Source organism: Varroa jacobsoni, unplaced genomic scaffold (genome assembly GCF_002532875.2).
Source record: "Varroa jacobsoni isolate VJ856 unplaced genomic scaffold, vjacob_1.0 contig01543, whole genome shotgun sequence".
Taxonomy (NCBI): Eukaryota; Metazoa; Arthropoda; class Arachnida; order Mesostigmata; family Varroidae; genus Varroa; species Varroa jacobsoni.
The window spans coordinates 1-19,631 of NW_019214652.1; the positions used below are offsets into that span (position 1 = coordinate 1).

The 19,631-nt window shown below is 41.0% G+C and overlaps 1 protein-coding gene across 4 annotated transcripts; it reads left to right on the forward strand.

Annotated features, from left to right (window-relative positions):
• Positions 1-26: 26 nt before the first annotated feature.
• Positions 27-15,501, forward strand: Atg1 (serine/threonine-protein kinase unc-51-like protein Atg1). Of its 4 annotated transcripts, none has more exons than XR_002687308.2 (14): positions 27-2,218; positions 2,582-2,745; positions 5,328-5,507; positions 5,802-6,005; positions 6,406-6,492; positions 6,705-6,900; positions 7,360-7,512; positions 7,661-7,836; positions 9,808-9,900; positions 10,318-11,292; positions 11,482-11,591; positions 11,776-11,855; positions 12,174-12,614; positions 12,964-15,501. XR_002687308.2 is itself a non-coding variant. In XM_022853252.2 (14 exons), exons 3-14 carry the CDS (start codon positions 2,656-2,658, stop codon positions 12,338-12,340), a joined length of 2,511 nt encoding a protein of 836 aa, XP_022708987.1. In that variant the 5' UTR covers positions 27-1,272; positions 2,119-2,218; positions 2,582-2,655; the 3' UTR covers positions 12,341-15,501. The 4 variants fall into 4 exon arrangements, 3 of the variants coding, with proteins under 3 accessions (XP_022708987.1, XP_022708985.1, XP_022708988.1); XM_022853252.2 differs by having other exon boundaries at positions 27-1,272; positions 2,119-2,218; positions 12,174-15,501; XM_022853250.2 differs by having other exon boundaries at positions 12,174-15,501.
• Positions 15,502-19,631: the final 4,130 nt, after the last annotated feature.

Here is a 19,631-nt window from a genome sequence, read left to right on the forward strand (position 1 = left end):
GGTGCAATTCGTTTTAAATAAATATTGGAATCGTCACTTCGCTCGATCTTATATTCCATACTAGGGCAGTATGGCGTTCATAAATAGTAACAATTGCTATAATTTATCGATATTTTGTTTTGCTTGTCTGGTTTTGTTGTTCTCCTTTGTTAGGTAGCTGATAGTTAGCCATATTCTGTATTCTAATATACTTCTATCGGTTCGTAGGATCAATACTTGATTGTGACTAAATTATGACTAGTTTGACGTATGTAGATCCTCATTCCGATAACCTTCTACAACAGTTACACATACATAATATGCATTTATCGAACCTTTATCAGTTCCACCTAATTTTTACATACAAAATAACATATTTACGACATGTCCCATATTTTCCTTATTTCCCAAAGTCTTTCGCCCCTGTACATTTTTATACTTTAATATCTTCCGCAGCATTCAATCGGCTTCGGTTTAGTCGAAAACTCCACAACTTCTTTCATCTTAAACCACTTTTTAGCAACTATCTTTTAATCTCTTTATGATCACCCATCGCTTGGCCCGCCAGTCTTTCCCGCCACTTCCGATACATGTATTAGATTCTGGCGCCGTTCTAAAATATCTGTCTTTCCATTGCTTGCACAACTCCGCTTACCGTTAACCATAAGCTTAATGTGCCCACTGCACACAGCAAGCGTAGTTTGTTGCTGCCGTAAGTATCATCGCGTTTAGCGGCCCGTTGCCAATCGGTCTCGGTAGTTTTTCGTCCTGCTACAGCACAACCACAGCATCATTAGCAGCATCTGTCTCAGTCGCAGCATAAGCGCGGCTGTCCACTCGCCAGCATAATCATTCTCCAGCTTCACTCGAGCTGCGCTTCGAAAGCGGCCATCGCAGTACTCGCAGCAGCAGCAGCAGCAGCAGAACGGGCAGAACACACTGGAGTAGCAACAGTAGTAGCAGCAGTAGTCCCCGAATCCAGCTAATAGTTACAGACGAAACAAAGAAGCTGTCGGCGATCCCATCGAGGAGTAACAACATTGTATAGCATTGAACGAGGGCAATGAGGCGAGCAGCTGGCTGGCACCACTTGACTAGGGCTGACGCTGTTGTTCTAAGAAGAAGCAGAATTTCGTTGCTCATCTATTAGTCTACCGTATAGCTTGCTGTGTTTGAGGTAAACGCAACAAAAGGAGGATTTCATGTGGTTCGTGCCTGTCACCAGTGTTTTATCTACTGTAACCAGCCAGTAGCACAGGGATAGTTCCTGGCAACTTCGTGACAGGACTGCCTGTAAGTATCAGGTAAAGTGTGACCAGCGGCAAAGGGTGATTGTTAGTATTGGCTGCGAATCACGACTGAATGCGAAAATCGACAGCAGCAGTATCAGAGCAGATTACAACATATTACCCATTGCAGAAACTGTGAAACCTGCAATAGCTTTGCTGGAATCCACCTGTGTGCAGAGAAAGAATACAAGTGTAAAATTGTTGCCCCTTAAGGGTAAACCACTGGCAGTCAGCTGCTTTTAGCGGCCTCGAGAGGCAGTTACGTCTCTAGACCCTGTCACAAAGGAAAACAATAGTTTGTACTTACGGGGGTGCTAAGGCCAGTATTCGCTTGGTACATAGTTTACTACGTATACAGGCAGACTGGTAGTTAATAATGCCCGGAATGGACTACAGTTCGAGTTCGATCAAGGGGAAACGGCAACAACCGAATCGTAGTAGGGCAAGATCAGTGCTTTGTTACGTATTAAATCTGATGCCGATTTCACATATGTCCACATGTGAATGAACGGCTGTAATGTCTAGCGACGATATTTGGCTCTGTGCCTGCTGGAATATATGTGCCGCACCAAAGGCACAGGAGGACCGGGTATACCTAGCCAATTGAAGGGGGTACGTCGAGGACAAACTGACCACAAGCGATAAAATCAACGGAGAAGCAAACCCGATAATTAAATAAAACAGAAAAGCAATTCCATAGGTATACTATAGGAAAAGCAATGCGTAATACGTTATACTCCCAGAACGCGCGGAAGAGAGAGCCGACACAAAAAATGACGGTATTACCAAACCGACCACGGCATCAGCAGTGAAACAATTGCAGTTACGCTATTTTGGGTGCTCGTTACAGAAAGCGTTGAAACACGGGCGGCTAACGAGGGGTCGCTTGCATCATCTGCTGCATCGTAGAGATGGTTCCGACGAAAGCGTAGCTTGTCTATTTTCGTGCGGTGCGTGTACGTTCTTAGTTGTTAACTAAACCCCCGGATCCCAGAACTACCTGCCGTAGGGGCAAGCTCATTACCCTCCATTGATTAATTTTAGCTCGTTACGTCTATCATTGGTAACTCGTTTGTTTTAATGTTAGGGATGACGAATACAAACCTTCAGAGGAAGTTATGAATCGAAGCAGTACCTTGCTGTTGAACAGGACGCCGATTTTGGATTATCTGCTATTGATTGCATTTATTAATATTAGATATACGGCTAAAACTATAATTAAACGTAATTCGAACATTAAAAGTTTGACTAAGTGTTACATTGTGCTGCATCTGTGCTTATATCTGTGTTTCTCGTTTTCTGTGACTATATAGAACGCCCTATACGAACGTATTAATCCCGCCACAAACGGAAGAGCATGCTTGGCTGAAAGCTGGCAGCGGTAGGCATGGAGGCCATTGGCGATTACGAATATTCTACCAAGGATCTCATTGGTCATGGGGCGTTTGCCGTGGTTTATAAGGGTCGTCGCAGGGCAGTAAGTAGTAAAACAGTTGCATGCTGCCGGCCACATGCTAAAGACATAAATCCGATAAATAATCTTCTCATATAGTGACAATACCGTCGCTACCAGGAATGACAACACAGTACTTTTGTTCTTAAAGGTCAAGATATTTTTTTTAAGATATTTGATGATGATGCATCCATTATTTTACTGATTTTATCTAGCTGATTCATGTACATACGCGTAAATTCTTTGTTGCTAACAAGCAGCATAAATAAGACTGATTCAGATATATTGTATCAAGTCAGTAGTCAATGGTCACGTTCCCAGAAGTCGCATTGGTCATCGGTTTACCTTTGGTTGAATGTATTTTCAGTGCCATAGGGTACAGACCAGCATATAGTAAAAATTCGTATGGTTCTGCCTGTCCATTGAATTGAACTGACCGGAGTAATAGAAACTGTCCGATAAATTCTGATGATTGTATACATCACATGTGCTGTGGTGTATCTTTTGAATATTATTATTTTATCGAACATAAAGTTCGTCGTAATTTTTAAACTGCTACTTCATGGTGATGGGGCAAAGAAGTAAAACTTTCACAGAACCCTTCGAAACCCGAAAACGGACCTGATTCAATAACAAACGGAGCAACTTTTTCCAACTTTTCAGTCACATTGAACGGAGGCCTACGATCGACAGTTGTATGGTCAATAACGTGGTGGCATCTGAACGGTCTTGATTCTTTGTTGCCGGGAGCGTAATACGTTTTGCCGAAACGATATTGCTCATGGCTTTTTCGCTTAGCGTTTCTACAATGATATAAACACTGGAAAATATTGGTGGCCTCGCAGTCGCACCTGTTATAGATAGCTTTCACTAGTTTGCACTAGTTTGAGGGGCCCAGATGCGCATATAGATAGAAACCCACACACCTATATATATATATATATATATATATATATATAATTACAGTATTCCTAAACTACAATCAAATACTTCAATCAATCAAGCTTCAACATGTCTGTTTGATTATATATTCTGGCAAGGGTGTTAGTGCTATTCGCTGAAACAACACATCCCGTCCATAAACTTTCAGCTAACCTTATCCTATCGTGGACAAAGGTTTGATGGTAATCTAGTCGATCTGCAATTGTTCGAAACTGTTTTTCTTGTGTTTACCAAGGGTTCCCTCATATAACACGCTGGCCCATCATTGTGTACTAAACATAGGTTTGCCTATTAACTTATGTATGTCTATTATGCCTATAAGAAGAATTTAAATTGCGAACCATTTGGATTTTAGTAAAAGTCCGAGTACTAGAAATTACAATGGTGTTTGTAATTATAATTCCTTCTGGGTCCCTCGAAATTGCCCATATTGACCATTTCCCCAATCCGGACATTTTTGAAATGACACTACAATAACTACATCGCTACTGAGGCCTATCGTAAAACAAGAAAAGCTGACACTAAACAGCACTACGCTAATCTATTTTGGCTATGCACTTTCGTACCTTATTTCGAATCTAACGTCACAATGTCTTTTATATCTGCATATACGGCTTTCATCACAATTACCGTACGTAAAACGAACAAAAACTTCCACTCAACTTAAATTTCATCATTTTGTCAGTTATAGTCACCGAAAATGAAACGGCCGTACCAGACGCACAAATCTAGTTTATCATTATAAAAGTGTGCACTATCGGACATGTATTTCCATCAACGTATCAAGAGACGGATTCCATTAGTGTTCCTTCTTTCCTCCTTATAACTTAATTTGCGTGCTCCAAACCCGATTTGCTTGCAGTTGCGAGATAACCTTTAGATTTCTTTTTCTCTATACATTTAAATGGCTGTTACTTCAAAGAGGCAGGTCAATGCCCAGCTAACCAGCCGTAGACTACGCGTTACTGTTGTAAAAGAGATTCATATTGGGACCATTTAGCTGCGATTTTCTCAACCCTATATATATATATATATATATATATATATATTGAGAATGGTTCGGGTATACTCCGCTCGTTAACGTCGGCTTTTCGCATGGTCGTCGTTACGTTCAATGACAGATCTATCCGTTAGTATTGTCAGAGACCTCTTTTCAGTTCTTATCTCAGTGCAATCGTTAGAGCACTTGGTTCGAGCTTCCACTTGACACTCAGGAATAAATGCTTCGCAACGTACTCCCGCTATCCTTCTTAGGCACTGCTTCAGACGGCTTGCCCCTTCCAGCACGTTTAAATAATGATGATGATGTTGCAGAAGAACAGAGTCAAAGCTATTATCCGAGGCAAAGCATGATAGCTGCACGTAAAGCACTGAACAGATTGTTTCAATAAAACGAATGAACACATGGCGTACCTCATTTATTTTATTTATGTTTATTATATCAATAAACTGCTACAGCTACAAATATTATATGATAAATCGTCAACTGTTTCTCTCGATCTAAATCTCGAACCTTGTCTGCCGTGAAACCCTTTATTTCCCCTATGCAGAAGACTAAGTGCGACAAAAACGTCCCGAGTTTGTTTTTTTGCTTCGTGTATTTTATTTTTATGTTTATAGATTATTTGAAGTTGTACTAATAGTTATTTGCCTGTTATTTGCAGGAGCCCGAAATAGCTGTCGCGGTAAAGAGCATTACCAAGAAGAATGTCTCGAAAAGCTCGGCCAACTTGCTCGGCAAAGAGATCAAGATCCTCAAGGAGCTATCGCAGTTACAGCATGAAAATGTAGTTGCTTTACTCGACTGCAAGGAGACGCCGAGGTTCTTCTATCTTGTTATGGAGGCAGGTATCGATTCTGTGCGTAGAGGAATAAGGGATCCTAGGTCCTGATAATTGATCACACATATTGCGAAACCATACGATGTATCGAGAAACTATTGAGCACTCTGAGCCAACTCGACTTTTTTCTAGTACCCGTATTATGCAGGACATGTTATAGAACCAATGTTTCTATCATACATTAATATAGTGCTCAGACATGTTGGCTGGATTCGTTCCTGCTCGTCTAAACACGATTCTGAACTCCCACGATCATTCAGATACATCTAACTAGCTAAAAGTTTTTCTAAATTGCAGTATTGTAATGGTGGAGATCTCGCCGACTATCTCCATACAAAAGGGACTTTGTCGGAAAATACAATCCGATTGTTCCTAAAGCAGATCGCTGGGGCAATGAAAGCCCTCTTTGCTAAGGGAATCGTCCATCGTGATTTGAAACCTCAGAATATTCTGCTTTGTCATGATAAACAGAATCCAACGCCGGCTGACATTACACTCAAGGTAAATATCTTCATATGTTTGGAGGTCGTTCGGTTTTGACGTTGTAAAATATATGCGGAGACGTTTAATGTGATCACGTTCCTCTTGAATAGGATAAAAGGACAATCTACGAATTGTCGTTCCATACTTTAACCGTATCATCGTGTCGAGAATCAGAAACATTTCATTCAGAAACTCTGTGTACCGTTGTGGATGGTGAAACTATAGCGTGATGTATTTTACAATGAACCTGTACATTGCTGTTTTGAACAAATTTGAATACGAAGGTAGGAAAACGTTGACAAGATATAATTCAAACGATACTGATTTTACGTTTCTTAATGATAATGTAGGTTCTAAAACGTCTATTATTTACCACCAATCTTAAACGATAGAATCTATTTTTTTTTTTCAATTTCAGATTGCGGATTTCGGGTTCGCTCGATTTCTTCAGGATGGCGTCATGGCAGCCACACTATGCGGTTCACCAATGTACATGGCCCCCGAGGTTAGTAAAGTACAGCTAATGTGAATCTACACATGTCAACTGCACTCCCCTACGATGTGTAATGTAGGCCTTTTTAACAAATACGCATCATTAGGACTCATTTCTTGTTTGCAAACGTCACCAGAGAAATTGTACAGTAATATACCCTTCATAATATTAAGAAACTAACTTAACATGGACAAATACTAACTAATAATCTACATATCATGCAGGTCATAATGTCCCTACAATACGATGCCAAGGCTGACCTCTGGTCCATCGGTACTATAGTATTCCAGTGCCTCACGGGTTCAGCTCCTTTTCGGGCCCAGAGTCCCCAGGCCCTGAAGCATTTCTACGAGAAAAGTCCGAGCCTATCGCCCAAAATTCCGCAGGGTACTTCGCCTGAGCTTGCCGCCCTGTTGCAGGGTAAGGTTTAACACTATTCGCTATAAGCGGACAAGACCCATTTTAGACGCGATTTTAATGAGCCACATTCAGCTAATTATCAACGACCATTAGAGGTAACACGACAAATCTCGGATGGCTGGATTGTCTCATAAGTCGCGGCTTTAGCGTTTCTTTAGGCTAAACACTGTTGCAGCTACGATTAACAGCAGCCATGAGGTAAGCGACTCTCCGATAGTCGAGGTCCAATATTGCCCTTGAATTAACTATTTTTGTTTCTATCATTAAATAATATTTGTGACCAGTCTTAAACACAAGAAACCCGTATAATCGATAGGGTACGACGTTTGTCGGGTAAATTAACATATTAATAAATACATTTTCCACAACAGCACTGATAGGAGAATTGGTGAGGGATGTGAATTAGACATCTGGCTGGTTTTCTCGTGTTATGTCCGTTGACCTTGTTGAATTGTACAGGTCTGTTGAAACGGAACGCCAAGGATCGAATCGATTTTGACACGTTCTTTTTACACCCGTTCTTGACGGTGTCATCGAAGCAGCCGGGTTCGAGTCCTGTGCCTGTTCCACGACGCGGAAGCTGTTCTAATTCGCCACTTGTTTCACCCTATGGTAAAGATTTTTGACAACAGTCATCTTTACAACAAGTCCTCATATGCATCAACAGCCAACAGCCGAATCGGTAGTCGTTGAAATAACTCTGTGACAGTATGCCCGATTCAAGCGGATATGAGTACACTTTAACTGCTGTTATTTTTAGGTACACCACTACTTCCATCGTCGCCCTCTTCCGGAGGCCACTGGGGTACACCGGGGTTACCTATGAATGTCTACCCGAAACTCAGCCAAACAAAACAGTCGATGGTCTCGTCACCCGAAGAACAGGACTATGTGCTGGTAGAGAACGAACTCTGCACCGACCAGTGGCCACAACAGGTAATCCAACAGCTTATACTCTTATACGACTTGTTCAGTTGATAGATAGTATTATGTACCATACACAATATGATTATATATAGATCCATTAGGCAATTAAAATCAAATGCTACCTAGTTTTAGTGCGATGCACAACAGTACGGCACCAGCAATATGTAGTGATAAAACATGATTCTGCTACACGTGACAATGTCAGCCAGTGTTGTTGCTACGAGTGTTACAAGAAAATTAAAGTAATAGAATTAAATTCATTTTTTTTCCAAGTATTTCCAAAATAAGTCCAATTTGAAGAACTTCCAAAGCTATAATGCTAATGCAGATCTTCATATTCATATTGATAGTAGAGTTCGAATCAGCAAAGGTTATTTTTATTCTCATCAAAGCTTTAATAGTCTGTTGTCTAATATATATATATATATATATATATATATATATATGTATGCTTCTGCATGACTGCATATGTGATCGTATCGCTCTCTGCCATCTGGGACCGTACCGCATTTGCTCACCTCTTACCTCGTCGTGGTTTAAGGGAAAAGAATGGAGGGAAATCGTCTAAACATTCGGAACTTAAAAAGCCTAAAAACTTCGTCCTTCTTTGCCTATTAACTCTGACCTGACTATGTCAATCGTTCAAATGTCTTTGTGAGCGAAAGTTGTGGACGTCTTAATGCACCACGCACGCAACATGGAAGCAGTTCAATCGGTAATGTCTCTTTCCCTCTGTGATCGTCTAACCCGAAGCCTTAACAATGATAGGCTGTACCCTGCCTGGCCAGAGCCTGACTTCACGGAGATGTCTTGCACAGGCTTGTTTGTCTTTGATGCTAAACGACTGCTCACAAGCCGGTCTTACAACCGGGTTATCGGCTGATGAAGGTTGTGGCAACAGGGTGAGCAGTCACAGTACGAGCGATGCAAGATTATCACAGTCGTAGAGTCCTTTTCGAAACGGTGTCTTTCCCCCTTCCACTGTTCAGATCATTGTTACAAAAATTGCATCATAGAGTATCAACTACGGGTTAGTGTATGGCAGATATCACAATGCAGTCAAATTGACCGGCTGAATCTAGATGGCGTACTCTGTGTTGTGACGTGGGAAAAGCGTAAACCATTCCAACGACAGTTAGATTGTAGTGAACCGTTTTTCTGAGAATAACGTTTCGACAGAAAGTAATTAACCAAACGACATCGTACTGGTTAATGCGATAAATTAGAATCAACACTCTGTTTGAAACTCGATCTTTGTGCACGGAAAAACGGAACTTTGTGCAAAATTGTTGGTACTGTTTTTTCCATGAACTCCTAAACTTTGTAGACTGCGAAAATTTCTACCAGCGCGCACGGCTTCAGTAATCGAATGATAATTTCGAGATTGCGTATCTGACTATGTTTGGATTTAACTTAGTAAGCCTGCAGATTTGATATAATGGCTCCGACAGCTGCTGGTGGCGCAGGGCGTCTTCAAGGGCGAGCACCTGTAATATCTAGCTGTGGTTTTTTTCGAGTGGCGGGCGCGCTTTACTTTGTGGTGTGTGTTAAGCAATATTGCAGCCTAAATATAGATAGTATGCTGATTAACACGTAACTTATTTTCTGTTCGTCATCACTTAACATCTACCGGCCATTTGAAGCAAGTCATATTGCGTTAAGTCTAAAGGACGGTGAAGAAACATGTAATAGCTATCATGATTCCCATTATGCAGTATACGGAGAATATAAGGCAATCACCTGCCAATGCTGAATAAGAAGCTCAGCAAACAAAAGAGATAAGAGCTTGTTTTGTAGTACTGATATGGTAAACTTGCCAGGTTGTCGACCTTATTTAGGTTTTTTTTTTATTAAAGCTCGTGCTCCACTTGCAAAATGTGAAACAAATATTAGAATACATTTTACGCTGCACGATACATATGTAGAACTCACGTAAATGAATGCATTTGGTTTGCCGATCTGTTTTGTTGCCACCTACAGCAAACACCTCCCCGGTCAACGGGAACCCCTCCGCGTACTCAACCGATCCCTGTGCCTTCGAGGAGCCTCCGTCTACGAAAGTTCAATGCGGAGGTTGGTATAACAAACCCATTGCCTGTGCAACACCTGTGCAGACTAAGTGGTCTCTATTAGCATGTGTATCTGGGTGCTATATGATGCTACAAAGTTGACAACTAGAGAACAAATTAACTAATTAGTCTAACCAGAAAAGCCCTACTATCACATACAGACATTATACGAAGGTCTTTTCCTCGCCGGGTCTCTAGGGCCATAGAGTTTTCAATTCTTGATATGTTTACGATATGGAACGGACTTTGTAGCTGGGCACTCTCCATATTTTCAGACACTATCTAACACTGTTGTAGTAGATTAATTAGTAGCTTTTATGCGTCAGTTGCTCTCAGAACAAACGTACGATAATATTGGTGAGCTCCGAAAGCAAGTACGTAAGTCTTCATTACCCTTTCTTCTGTTCCATTCCACTTTTAGATGAACGACGAAAAACGAGGCTCAATAGCTGCTTCGCCGAGCCAGTCCAATTCAAATCTTCCGCGCGGCACTCCCGATGTCGAGAAGCTCACACCACCGAGCGCAAACTTCATGATGAATAGTCCCTGCGGAGCATCTCCTCCATACGGTCCGGGATCAGCTGTAAGACAAGCGTTCGCGTCTTCACCTATTCGGATTGTTGGTCACCACCACGGATCATCAGCCGGAGGCCATCCGCTTGGTGCTCGCGCTATGACCCTGCCGGAGTTAGCCAGCGAAACAGGCGCTGGAGGTACAGGAAGTGCTCCGGGTAGCACAAGTAGCGGATCCGTGCCTAGCTCGGATCGCAGCCTGCAGAGATCGGGGTCAGTGAACACTCTGTTCACGCTATCGCCCAGTGCATTAATACAGGTGGCACAGAAACGCTACAACGATTCAGTATTTGAAGGCTCACCACCCTCGGCAAACGACCTTCAGTTATTTGTCGCTCCGGAGTTGCCTCCGGAGACAATTCTGGATCGAGCACATAACGAGACGCTGGCAAAGCTGAACTTTGTGCACGCCCTTGTCGTCTGCATCCTTGAGCTGGCAAAAAGTCGAGCTGCCGGGGAACTGGCACATCATATCGAGCCAATGGTTGCCAATCAAACCGATGTGAGGGTTGTGTCACAGCAGGGCAACGGTCAACCTATCGACAGAGATGAACCCGCTAGCCAGCTAATGGGACGGGGCTGTAGCCTTGAGTCGTACCGACAGGCTGAACAATTGGTACTTCACTTACGGGCAGTCCACCTATTATCATCGGCTCTGCAGTTGGCCAAGCGGCGAATTCTCGACGGGAGTCTACAATTGTCCCCAACAGTGAAAGACCTTTTACGACAGATGAGGCAGAAACTACAGCAGGGCGTCCAGCAGTGCACTGCTTTAAGTGACGCGGCAGGCGGTCTTACGAGACGGGCTCTTACCGATCCTCAGGTGCGTACGTGTTCAAAGTCAAATTTAATCGGTATCGTTCGTTTCCCCATATAATCAAATAGGTGCGATTATACGGAACGATTTTTTAAGCAGTAGTATCTGTTCGTCGCAGGAGCTGCATTCCAAATCGAAAATACAGTTTGCCAAAAACAGTTTAGGTAACCTTGACAATCGCTTTTGGGAAAGCAGGTATTCCAGAACTTGTCGGCAGACCGACTGTTGTACAATCACGCTATTGAAATGTGTCAGAGTGCGGCTTTAGAAGAGTTGTTTGGCTCACCCCATGAGAGCTTTAAGAGGTAAGCGTCACTACGGATGTTAATTGCTTTCTGTAGGGCCAACTGCTAATGTCTGATACAGTGGGTAGTAGTTAATCTGAATGATAACTTTACTATGTGGATATATGTCGAATTAATCATATGTCGCTAGTTGTTTTTTATACATATATGCGTGTGTCTAATTCCCGTTTTGCCACGTGTTCAGGTATCAGACGGCTCAGATTCTTCTACACTGTTTAGCCCAGCAGGTAGAAAAGGAAGAAGACAAACTGTTGCTCTCAAAGTGTAAGATTAACAACGCAATCATTACCCTAAGTGTGCATGTTTCGTATGTTAGCTTATATTTTTTTCCCATATATTATAAGTGTACGGGCTACGCGAACAGTTTGATCTGACTCACGTTCGAAACGATTCTATGATACCCAAGAAGTCATATATAAACAAATTGAAGAAACTGCAATTACAGTAATGTATATATAATTGGCATTTATTTCGCTCGTTTTGTGTCAATAGCAACGATCTATGTGGTAATAAACAAGCAGCACATTTATGCCTTTGAAGACCCACTAATATATGCTTGATCGTTGTCCTCGTGTATTACAGATAAAACCGCAGTAGAACGGCGGCTCACAAATCTGCAATTAAGTGGACCAGACGTCTCAGCGAGCCCACCAGGACCGGGTTCATACAGAAACTCGATGGGTGCCGCGGGGACGTTCGCGCAGCCACAACCTTCAACTGTCGAAACAGCAGGGGCTGCCGAACATTAGTGGAGTCACGATATAGGCACATCTCCACATAGCAAATCACGCTCTTTGTCGATCTGAATTAGGGCGAACAAGGGCGTTCGCCCCGCGTAACTTGTCATCGCTGCGGGCACTACAATAAAACTTGTCCACTCTCAACTGAATACGATTCACTGAGCGTGCTGCATACACTTCACGATTTCGCCGACTTCGTACGATCGCTGCATACGTGAAAAGCAGTAAAACAACGAACACGAATTATCGTTGAGAACGATAAATCTCACCAGCTCATTTATGGGTAAATTCCTAATGCTCGATGTTAAACGTAAATTTGTCATTCTGCAATCACGAATTGTCTATTTGGCCGAATCTAATGTCACGTGATGGCAATTCAGGACACTTTTCTCAAAATAAGGATCGAGTGCTCGTGTAAAATTGTTTATGTAGGCAGCGAAAAAAAGTTTGTCTCCAAAGGTTGGATGTAAAGATGATTACCAAAATGATGAAAACCTTTACAAAGCTTAAAACTGTTTTGCTTTGTTCAATCCTTCGTGTGCTTCGTCTTGCTGCAAAACTTGAGTTCTGATGATACGCCGTGGCATCCTCTCTTTGTTGACCTGTAGATCATCCCTGTCTGCCTTTTCCAGATAGGAAGCTTGAGAGGTCGTCCATTCTGCACCCTAGAGGAAACAGTGACCGGTACGCAAACAGCTTACCATGATCCTACTGCTTCCCGAAGCGGAAGAACAGATTAAGACTAAGACAGACATGGAGAGAGCTTTCCAAATGCTGCTTAATGAAGGTTTAATTTAGAGAATAGGAGTATGGTGAAACTGGTTAAGTGAAGGTCATTAGTGTGATGCTTCAAATTCGAACCATATATATGAGAGGAAACTAATTTAGAAATGGAAATGGTCTGAAGCCGAAACTAGAACTGTATATAAACACACACACGCAATATATATATAAAGTAAGTTAAGCGGAAGGACTGGTAATATTATGAATATAATTGTAATTATAACTATATATAACAATTACCGTGATTATAATAGTGGTGTTGAAAATAGGTGCGGTGCTATAGCGCCTAAGTGAAGCAGATTGATGGAAATTCAGTGAGGTGCGAAAGAACCTGAGATCTAACATCACTATATCTATCACGATGACAACAAGCTGAGGTCCAGCTTATGTAAGGCCCCTTTTTACTTCAATGTCAGATAAAGCTCATTGTTACATTTTCAGTTGCACCGTCATGACAAGTCTCTTTTTCTGTTTTAAACTAGCCAGATCGATGATCGCAAAGAAGATTCAGTGTGCAGGAAAACCTATCTCTGATTGCTATGTAATAAATGAAATAATAACAATAACCTTGACGAGATAAACACCCTGTTATCATCATCATTTTTACGACAATAAGAAGGCCATAAGAAAGTCCATCGCAGAACAATAAGTAGTCACCGTCAGCGCCGGCAGTGATGACCAGGTTACGCAAGCTAGCCAGCAAATTAACTGTGCATTGACATAAAAATCGGAGATAGATTTCATGTTGTCATTTATTTTATGTTGACAAGAGCGCTAATTGAAGTGATGGAAAACGCCATCGTCTGCCTGCGCACGAAAAAGGGGCTTCGCGAAGCGATGAGTCAGTCAGACCCTTGTACGGACCTAGACATACCAAATTCGCAACAGAGTGCGCCTATAAGTAAACAAGCCTATGTGTTGGATTAATGCGCTGTCGTTTGTCGTTGTATTTCAAAAGGCTATTGTTTTAAGCTCAGCTTTTGATGAGGTGTAATGGGTTAATCAGTTGATCTGAAGCCCGCTTTATATATGTATCTGGTGCTGGATCGATTACTGCGTTTTGTGTTGGCATTACGGAGTGAGCGCTACTGATTCGATGATACGAGCGCTTTTTGGCTGGAAAACGACTGGTGACATGGCTTTGATATGAGGATCATAAAGCAATTTGGATGACAAAACAAAATGTAGATTACCAATAATATCAATATACATAATGGATCAAGTGAAGCTTGCGCAAGATAACAGGCGATTATTAAACCGGCGAAAACAATTAGAAAGCTTGTTGTAAATTGATTTTTAACAGTGGCGACCACGACGCCACGAGACCGAGCGTGACGAATCTGTGAAGATTTTAGATGAAGGTCTCTATATGTATAGAACAATGGGAAACGTTCAAACGTACCGAAATTACATAGAAATGAACTGAAGGTAATCTTCGCGTACGTTTCACCCCATAACGGTTAGCTTCTATTACTAATCACTGGCACGGACAGTAAGAATAAAATGGTGTATTTATTTAGCTTTCCGTCCCACTCTACATTCAGATGAAAGGATGACTATATGCTTATGACCTTCTCGTGCACACGAAAATTTCCGCAGCCATTTTGAACGTGAGTTTCGCTAGGAACAAACTATGTGACAAGTAATTCCTCAGGGGAAATCGGTTTAGTTCGTAACTTCCTAGTTCGAGGAGACAACAAAAACGAACACAAATTATATCTAGTGGAATTACGGCGAGATGTGCATTAAGGACAAAGACAGGATTTTTGAGGCAACCTACGAAAAGAGAAACAGAATAGGAATTGTGTTAGACACCGCCAGCAAACGCCAAAACCAGCAGAAAGCATACCCGTTTATATATATATATATATATATAAGATGAAAAGGATTGTCTTAAGAACATAGAAAAGATTATTATTCTAGAATGCACTAAAAATTAACGCTAAGCCCGCCTCGTTGCGTCATGGAACGTGAGGAGTCGAAAAAAATATTGTCACCGAAAAAGGGCGCGAAAGGTTTTTTCAGCGCTAAAAATGCTTTCTAGTGTACAAGCCTATATATATACTCTGTTGATGACAGTGCTGATGAAAGCAGTGAGAGATGGCATAGTGAAGAGAAATGGGTCGCATAGAGCGAAAAGTTTCAAAATAGTGCTGGCCCTAAAAAAACGGCAAAGCTAATATAGGCCAACGAAAGTAGAACGAAGTACGGGAACAAGAAAAAGATGAAGTAGAACTAAATAGTTTACGATGAAGACCTAAACAATTACTCCGACTCTAAGCAGAAAACAAAGAATAGAGTCCCCGACGCAGTCAGCGGCGAAATACTGCATGGTGTATCGACAACAAATGAATAATAAAATGTATGTGCTGTATTGTTATGAAGTATTGTAACACCTTGTTAATTATAGTTTGTTATTAAGTTTATTGGATAAAGAGAGGCTAGATTGACGACAGATGCTGTAATAGTTTCCAGTAACATTAAAATGTGACAATGTTTTTTTTGAGCTTATTTTTTTAGCGAGAAAACGGAGTAAATTGTTTCACGTTCGCAGAGCACGTGGCAACTAGAATACAAACTAGCCATATATGAAGGAAAAAACACTTCAATGAAACCCTCGATTGAATATCGAGCTAATTGAAATAACGCTTCAGAGACAAGGGTGTGGCCGCATTATAGACCACCAGATATTAAGAAAATCCGATTTTAGCCAAAATTTTTAATTGCATAGGTTATGCGGCAGAAACTGTCCCCGTGAGCAGGAGAAACTTAGAGCGCGTCCAGGCGTAAACATGAAGCTTCGCTTCGTACTGAGAGCCAGCTGTCTAAAGTAACGCCTAGCTGCGTAAGTACCGAACGTAAAATACGAAAAAGTTCTGTAGTACAGCTAATATTGTAGCTCAGTTTGATTTATAGTGAGTCTGCCGCTAGTTTTTGTGTTTACAGGACGTAACGGTCTGAATATAAGGGCAGATATGTGCAGTTTAATGTAAGTAAAAGGAATGCCAATAGTCCAGTGTTACGGTTAACATTACCGGTAATCCGAAGAAAGCGAAACCTATTAATTATGAACGTGAGTACTATAATGATGCTCCTTTTTTTGTTAATAATATTCTAGAACATTATTTTCCTCTATTCAAAGATTTAAGACGATAGCTTTATTTCGTTACTTCGTTCATAGACTCTACTATAGAGAAATTCAAAAATTCTGCTATATTTTCGTAATTACGTACTTTAATTATGTCTATCTTTTGTTCTTTCATAGCGTTTTGATGACTTCACTCGAAAGAAACGTCTATTTGTGATTTTTAAGCGAATAACCTCATTAAGTTGACAAATGCTTCAATACGACTTCAGCGATGCAACAAAAATTCAGTATGAGCATTGCATTTATAAACATGAATAGAATAGTATTGACTGTAAACACTTAAGGATCCCGACGCCGAATGCATCGATACTCGAGGACAGATCAGCAACACGTCAAGAAGAATGTATTATCTACGAAATCATCCTGTGTCAAGGTATCGACGACATAACTACAAATTGAGTCTTAGAAAATGAAGATCTTTCAATGCTTGATTTGAGCCCTGGTCGCTTTTATAGTCGCAGCTCTGTCAGTCGAGCACAGTGACGAATCTAGGGCGGGCTTTAGCCATATTGAACTGATTTCGTCAAATGGACTCACCACAGATTCTCGATGGCGAACTTCACCTATGCGAAGAAACGACAACGAAAACGAAATACTACCTTACGGAGTTTATTTCCCGCTTCGAATAATCTCTTTGGATTAACAGAATATATCGTTAAGTTGATGTGTTGTTTTCGAGTAATCGAAGACATCTTCGATTACTCGAAATCGACATCGAAGAACATTAGGAATTGTTATTTATCATTACTATATTTGATGCGCTGATAAGCCTTTGAAGTAAAATAGGTACAAGATATCGTTTGTAGTTGATTTAATGTACGTTCGTAGTTAGGAAGATTTGCCTCTGGGGGTGCCGTCGCGAATTGGAGTAGCTGAAACAACTTCGTGGCTTCATGCGAATACGTAATGGCTGTCGTTACATGTGAGTCTGCAATGGGGATAAATATAACCTATAATAAATTTTTACAAAACAAAATTTTGGAGAAAAATGTGCCGCGTTCCGATTGAGGATAACTCGACATGGACATTCGATTGTCGGACGACGAGCTTCATGACAATCAATACAGACAAGTGGGTGGGATTATAACTCGACTTGGATGGTTAAGGGAGAAAGACAATTAATTGTAAAATTTATTTCTTTAACCTAGAGGTTGCCAAATCATCGGTGAATTGATGCGACTATCAGTCATCTGCTCAGAGACCTTTACATGACACAAAAATCTGCTCTAAGTGAGTTGTGGTACCAAAGGGTACCTGATTACTTTCGAAACTATTTGACATGCGAGCTAATAATTCACGTACTTGGAATTACTGTAGAGTGCTGACTGACGTTGAATGAATGCTGTTGTATTATAATTTGCTGAAAATTTTTATTCTTTTCGTAGCCTGCAACTAATTCATTATAATATCTACTTCATTATTTACTATTCATCGGCAAAAACATTCACGCACACATTTGTGAAACACTATCGCACTTTTCTATATCGTAGCACTATACTGCCTGATAGGTCTTTTAACACGGCTCATTTCAACCTATGTAGTAGCTAAGTAGAGGTCATGGTTATTATCTGTCGGGTTTCGTATGGTAACCCAATTCGTTTAGAAACATCTACAGCGCATTCAGCTTGCGTGTCAAACCTGTTAATGTTGAATACGTTCTGAAATTGATTAGTGGATCTGCATGCAGATTATCAATGTTCGCACAGTGCATAAAATGAACGCGCCCTTCAGGCATGCAGATATCAATGGGGTCCATTGATCCCCGAAGGACAACATATAGCTTGGGCCAAATGGGCTTACACAACGAAAGTTCTTAGGGAACTTCAGCGAACGAGTTACGATGTGGTCATGTGATCTGCTCTTGATGCACAATGTTTAAGATCATATTCTACAAAGGGTTATCTACCTAAGCTTCGCGAATATGCACCAAACACTCAAGTTACCAGAGAACACTCTGTTGTTGCGTAGCTTCTGCTGACTCGTTAGGTAACTAATCGTTTCCGCTATAAGCTACAACGAATATGATCAAATAAATATATAAAGCATTGTAATACAAAACGTTTTTGCTAACAAAGGGATAATATGATAAAATTGGGGTAGTTTCTCCCGTCTATACGACGGTAAGCAAAGTGCCAAAGAAAAATCATCCACAATACTCTCTCTCTCAGATGGGCTAATTGAAAAACTTCTAGGACAGCGGTGCGAAAGTTTTCTTTTTCATTTCGAAGGTAAGTATTAAATATTCGGAGGTTAGCAACATTGAAAAAATTACATAGCTTCAGAAAATATTATCGCATAACATAAATCTTTCTTGTACATGTTGATTCAAGTCAACGTTTATTTGATAAAAGGACATACACATGCATATTTTAGTGGGCACAGTAGGTATATTTGATTGCGTATACAAAATGTCTTAGACTGAGAATACTCTGAGAATTAAATTATTGATAGGGAAGGCGACCTAAATTGTCAGAAAGTCTTTGAAACAGCTTGTTTTGAGACTAATATCTCCATTCGATTTTCCTTGCACCAAGAGGTGGTGCAGGAGGTCCATGACTTTCAAATGATTGTCGAGACTTTCATTATGTTTTTCATGTTCAGCGGAATATTGTTTTGGAGAAGTCATCGGCGTACATTTTGTATGTAATGCTTAGTTATTGGAACTGCACATCTGGGTTTTGCACCAAGACTGCATTCCAGATAAACTAGCGGCTTGGGCAGCCGCGGAATAATTGACTTTGACCACGAGGGTTTGATCCGTGAGATGCCATCTAGCAATTGCCCTAGAACCGACCCCCTCGAGAAGCTACTTTCTTAAAAAGAATATAATGATCTATTCCATTAAACGCGCGCGAGAAACCGAAGTCCATTACATGCGGAGCTACGGTTTGATTGCGTCTGAGAGAGCAATCATTGTACTTCTAAATTCTGTGCTAATAAGCCACTTTTTAAGAAAGTTATGGTGTATGAAAGATACAGTAGATCGCACTAACGATTATTTTCTTCCATCAAGGAACGGGTCTGTAATTCATTAGGGATGAGATCGATACCACCTTGTGAACAGAAATCTCAATAAATTCCTGAAACTGTATCAGAACTACTTTGTCTTTAAGAATAAGGTGCTTTATCTGAGGTGGGGATACACTTGCGTTGCGAAATACAGAAATCTTACGTCGACGATATTCGAGGAAAGCTCGATGTTATTAATGACTTTTTTCTGCGTAGATGCTTTGAGAGTCGTTCCCCTTGATCGAAACGCTTTCAAGGGATCTTAATAGGACAGCAACAGTGTCGTCGATAGCAACGCTGGCATTACAAGTGAAAGGACCGACTCCATCGCGAGCACTTAGTCATCTTTTCGTGTAATGA